The sequence below is a fragment of the Bombina bombina genome, chromosome 3, assembly GCF_027579735.1.
Source record: "Bombina bombina isolate aBomBom1 chromosome 3, aBomBom1.pri, whole genome shotgun sequence".
NCBI lineage: Eukaryota > Metazoa > Chordata > Amphibia > Anura > Bombinatoridae > Bombina > Bombina bombina.
The window spans coordinates 504,484,745-504,490,883 of NC_069501.1; the positions used below are offsets into that span (position 1 = coordinate 504,484,745).

The 6,139-nt window shown below is 36.8% G+C and overlaps 1 protein-coding gene across 1 annotated transcript in view; it reads right to left on the reverse strand.

Annotated features, from left to right (window-relative positions):
- DENND2D (DENN domain containing 2D) overlaps positions 1-5,897 on the reverse strand; it is a 441,033-nt gene extending 435,136 nt beyond the window's left edge. The window contains exons 1-2 of the mRNA XM_053705345.1: positions 5,890-5,897; positions 5,512-5,533 (exon numbers count right to left, since the gene is read on the reverse strand). Of these exons, the coding sequence (XP_053561320.1) occupies positions 5,512-5,533; positions 5,890-5,897 (30 nt within the window). The remainder of the gene's footprint in view (positions 1-5,511; positions 5,534-5,889) is intronic.
- Between the last annotated feature and the right edge of the window lie 242 nt (positions 5,898-6,139).

The following is a 6,139-nucleotide window of genomic DNA, read 5'->3' on the forward strand; positions in this document are numbered from 1 at the left end:
ATGTTGCCTGTGCAACGGCAAAGAGAATGACTGGGGTGGGCGGAGCCTAGGAGGGATCATGTGACCAGCTTTGCTGGGACTCTTTGCCATTTCCTGTTGGGGAAGAGAATATCCCACAAGTAAGGATGACGCCGTGGACCGGACACACCAATGTTGGAGAAAATATACTTTATTTATTTTGTTCCCTTTTCCTGTATTTTAACTCTGATTTGTTGTTTATCTAAATTCCACTGAGTTTCTTTACATAATAATGGGTGCTGCCATGTTTCCACTTAAAAGTTTCCCCTTAAATGTATCCCCTACTGACGGGACACATATAAACAGGGAATAAAAGACTGTCCAAACAATGCTGCATGGACATAAAATAATCTAAAAGGGATTCCACACAGCTTTGTTTGCAAAAATAGAAAACTAGTTCAAATATGACAGCATCAATTACTTTACAGAAAGTTAAGTATTTTATAGAAACTAAACATTTACACTTCTATTTTCAATATTTAAACAAATAATATAATTATTAAAGTACATCTACATATTATTCTAAGGCAAATCTTTGCTTTGGATACATCTTTATGTCTAGTATGTATTTGCCGTTTAACATCCCTTTAAAGTCTTTGGTATTACAGCGGCAGGAGGCTAAAAAAAGGTGAACAATTAAAAAGGGACAATATACCCCAATTTTCATTTAACTGCATGTGATAGACACTACTATAAAGAATAATATGCACAGATACTGATATAAACATCCGGTATAAAACAAACAGTTTAAAAACTTAATTAGAAACTCCCAGTTTAGCACTGTTAAAAATGTTAGCTGGAACACCCACTGCAAGTGGTTCTATAGCAACAACAACAAAAAAGCAGACTCTCCCCCTTCCTCTGTATATGAAAAGACTCTTTACACAAACAGGAGCAAGCTGGAGTAAGTATTCTCCTAAAACTTTGGGGCATGGTTAGGAGTCTAAAAATCAGCGCAATGTTATTTAAAAATAAGCAAAACTATACATTTAAAAGAAAAAAAGCTGTATAGGCTATATAAATGGATCATCTACAAAACATTTATGCAAAGAAAAATCTAGTGTGTAATGTCCCTTTAAAATCTTACCAGAGCTGAAAGAATGCATCCAGTAGACACAGTTGGCTTTTCCTAGTGGCCTGGAGTGTAATCCCACATGATGATCTTGTGGACTCTCACCATCTTATAAAAATAATACACTATGTACTATATTTGTTTGGGCCTTAAATGGACAGTAAATGCCTTTTAGTTTGACAATATTTTTTGCAGTCTGTCAATAGACTAACCTATCATGAATCTCTGAATGGTATTAAAAGAGTATCACCTTTGCTGCAATTATTTTTCAATGGTCAAATTCCAGCCAACACTTTCCTTATTTGGAAGGGCCACAGTGGGGCTTGCCACTGCCATTGCGTTAACAAAATCTTAATTGTTTGGCTTCAGCAGATATTACAAAATAAACTAATTTAGGAACAGATGTGTGGCATGGTTAAGTTTGTGAAGCCTGTCATGTGCTCTTTTACTTTTCAGGGATGGAAAACTCACAGTTCCAGAATATAATTATAGGGGGGGGGGGGGGCAAAATAAATAAATTATAGTACTGTCCCCTTAAAGTGCCATAAAACAGTTTGAGTTACATGCATATTATAAAAGAGTTAACTGAGGTAAAAACAGTGTGTGTAAAAGCAGCTTATCAGTATTAATACAATTTCCAAAAATCTGCAAAATGACAAACTTTAGAGTTCCCAGGTGTAGCTACTCCACCCCCCTTATCAGGTTCTTACTCCATACCCTTAGGTATCATGTAACAGAGTGTGTATGTCAGGATAATTACTTATGCAAGTAAGGGGGGGGTTAAGGAGGGACATCAGATACTTATATTGTTTGTTGCCAAGAGGCTTGCTTGTTTCTATGGGGATTAGGTCACATGCTTTTAGAAAGCTTCAGCATTATACTGTGCACTGCTTTAGTCACCGCGCATGTGCATGAATGCATTCTGCTGTAGCTCTGGCCTGTTTAGCACCTTCCATATATGGAAATGCCCAGGGGGGAGCTTGCTGAAAACAAAACTATGCCTGAATTAAAGGCGTTAATGAGGGTTAACAAAATAAAACATTTTGCAGGTAACCTTTGGCTGCACTATATATTTAGAAATGTGTTAGTTCATACTGTTTTATGTCCCTTTAACTTTTTTTTTTCTTTCTTAAATTTTGCTTGAAAGAGTGTGGACAGACAGATTAAAAGGAGTTAAGGTCGGTTCCATAAATATTTTTTAAAAATGTGAACAACTATGTATCTCAAGACCCGCTGCTTATATGCTTTATCTTATACGCAACTAATAAATTTCGTTTCCTTTCTGTGCCCAAATAAATTAAAAAATTGAAGCCAGAAAAAAAACAAAAAAAAAAAACACAATTTAAATTATGTTTTATTATTTCAGTATTGATGAGAATTTTAAAGTGATGGTAAATTTAAGACTTTAAGAATGTTGCAATGAAAAATATATTAGTTTGCAAGTAAAACCACAGATATTTTTTAAGTAAATGTGTAAATAAATTTTATAATAAAAGATTTATAATCCTAATTGGTATGGTCTGTTTCTCCGCCCCCCATCATTTCCTCTTTTGGCTGGGCTGTGATATATAGAGCAGTCACATCCACTCTCTACATAGGCTTTCTAAGGGATTTTAAGGGACTAGACTTCAAGATTGTCAAATGACACACACACTGATTGGATGTTCACTGGAACTGTCATAAATAATTAAAAAAAAAAAAAAAAGTTAATCCAAGTGGGCCGGCATAACATTGCAAAAGAAGCATTAATTTAAAATTATTACAAATGGATTAAAAACAAAAACAAAAAAAAAGGTACACATACTTTTTTAACCCTTTAAGGACACAGCTTTCAGTTTGCTCAATTGTTTTATGACGGAAAAATTCCGTCATATGTCCTTAAGAGGTTAATGGCAAAGATTAAATATATGGCATTTGATTAGTTAAGGTTTACCATCACTTTAAACATGAACCCATTGGTAAATCAGGATTTAGCACTCCATAATAGCCTGCCAAGAAACATGCTTGGTTGTTGAGTGAATCTGTTTTCTTAGCTATGGTAAACCTTTTTAAAAAGGACAGAAAATGTTACCAAAAACATAGCATTAATCCAACAGGGATTAGGTAGTATACTCTAATATAAGTACTCACATTTTCTTGAAAGTGGCAAATTTTCAGTAAAAATTAACTTACAAAAGTTTTCTGCTGGTGCCCCCTGCTACCATAACCTCGGCAGCTTTTTCTCTTTAACCCCTTAATGAGCGAAGACGTGCAGGGTACATCCTCCAAAAAAAACACAGTTAACGACCGAGGACGTACCCTGTACGTCGTTGGACTTTGTAAGCGGTGGAAGCGATCCTGATCGCTTCCAGCCGCATTCCTGTTATTGCAGTGATGCCTCGATATTGAGACATCCTGCAATAACAGTTTTTAGCAGTCTGATGCAGAGAAAGACATTCTGTGGCCCTCTCTGCATCAGCCATCGATGGCTATGTTCGTTGGTGGGTGGGAGCTGATCCAGGGAGGCGGGTGGGCGGCCATCGGTGGAGGAGGAGGGGGCGGGATTGTGTGTGGGTGCGTGCTCGAGTGCGCGCGTGTGCCTGGGAGCGTGCACGCACGGGTTTGAGCGCACACACAGGCGGGTGTGAGCCCTACACTATGGAACAAGTTTAAGGAGGGACTTGGTGGGAGAGAGGGTGGGAATAAAAATATTAAGCAATCTGGGAGAGGGTGGGGGGTTGGGTGTTGAGGGGTGGCAGCTACACTACAGAAAATCGTTTTTTTGTTTGTTTGTTTTTTTAAATTAAAAAACAAAACAAAAAAACTAACAAAAAAACACATATTTGATTTCAAACTGGGTACTGGCAGACTACTGCCAGTACCCAATATGGCGCACAATAAGGGCAGAGGGGGATCCTACACAGCAGAATTTTTATTTTTTTTTAAACACAAAAACTTATTTTAGTACTGGCAGACTTTCTGCCAGTACTTAAGATGGCGGGGACAATTGTGGGGTAGGGGAGGGAAGAGAGCGGTTTGGGAGGGATCAGGGGGTGTGATGTGTCAGGTCTCTACACTAAAGCTAAAATTAACCCTGCAAGCTCCCTATATGTCTACCTAATTAAACCCCTTCACTGCTAGACATAATACACGTGTGATGCGCATCGGCATTTAGCAGCCTTCTAATAACCAAAAAAGCAACGCCAAAGCCTATATGTCTGCTATTTTTGAACAAAGGGGATCCCAGAAAAGCATTATAAATCATTTATGCCATAATTGTCACAAGTTGTTTGTAAATAATTTCGTGAGAAACCCTAAAGTTTGTGAAAAAAAATTGTGAAAAAGTTAGTGATTTTTTTTATTTGATCTCATTTGGCGGTGAAATGGTGGCATGAAATATACCAAAATGGGCCTAGATCAATACTTTGGGATGTCTTCTAAAACAAAATCTAAACATGTCAAGGAATATTCAGGGATTCCTGAAAGATATCAGTGTCCCAATGTAACTAGCGCTAATTTTGAAAAAGAGTGGTTTGGAAATAGCAAAGTCCTACTTGTATTTATTGCCCTATAACTTGCAAAGAACATGTAAACATTGGGTATTTCTAAACTCAGGACAAAATTTAGAAACTATTTAGAATGGGTGTTTTTTGGTGGTTGTAGATGTGTAACAGATTTTGGGGGTCAGTTAGAAAAAGTGTGTTTTTTCCATTTTTTGTTTTTTGCTCATATTTTATCATTTTTTTTATAGTAAATTATAAGATATGATGAAAATAATGGTATCTTTAGAAAGTCCATTTAATGGCGAGAAAAACGGTATATAATGTGTGGGTACAGTAAATGAGTAAGAGGAAAATTACAGCTAAACTCAAACAACGCAAAATTGTACAAATAGATATGGTCCCAAAAGGACAGAAATTGGAAAAGTGTTGTCGTCATAAAGGGGTTAAACTAACAGTACTTCTGCCTAACAGAAGGCAACAACCGGCCCCTAAACTGTTTAGGCACATAAATGAAGCTGTCACAGAAGTGAATCAGCTCCGTCTCTGTGAGCGAGCTCTAGGGAACAAAGATTTGGGTGAGCCATCCCTTTCAGAATGGCAGAACTTCTCTCTTTTAATTGAAATTTAAAAAAAAAAAAAAAGCTTCGTCAAGGGGGCGGCCAGGGGGACCAACAGAAAACCAATTATAAATCTAAATTTGATCACAAAAAGCAAAACAAAATTACAAAGCAATTTACAGTAATTTTAGGTAACTGCACAAGAGGATTACATTAATGGTAATTTATCATATGTTGACTGTCCCTTTAAATCAGGACTGAAAAAACAACAAAATCAGAAAAATTTGAACAAATAAGGTTTCAAAACCTGCCAGATAAAATGTCCATAGCTATTTTCTTTTTCTAACCATACGAACATGCAAAATAATAAACGAAAACTTACTTTTGGAAACTGGTAGGAGTATCTGTGGTTTCATATTCTCCCTTAGGATTCTTTTTATGAGACACAACCAGCCAAATATTCAAAAAAGCTCCTGGCCCCCACTCAGCACTGTCATACAGCGATCATCCTGAGAATGGACATCCTTAGCTGCAGAAGCTTCCTGATTGTTTTCTACAAATAAGAAGTTTGTTAAAAAGGTATTAATATAATCTATAATGGTTTCAAAGCAAAATTATGGTCGACTCATGCAACAGTGGTTCACGTTAAAGTGATTTGTAAACTTGCTTACTTTTATAAACAGATCCTGAATGTTAGTGATTTTAGTGGACTTTAATTGATCACTTCTAATGAAGATGCTCTTTAACTTTTTAAACTAGCCGAGCCATTCTAGTACCTGCAAAGCTCCAACCGCCCACTTCAAAAGTAATGTGGGTTTTTTTTGTTAGCTAACGTTTGAACTGTTGTCCAATCGGCGCTCTATCCATATGGCACTTTTGTTATTTTCTGTGAGCCAACGGTTTGAACTGTTCTCCAATCAGAGCTCTAGCCATATTTTTTTCAAGTGGGTGGGCAGGACCGTGCAGTATTAGAACGGTACAGATAGATTAAAAAAATTAAGTTAAAGCGC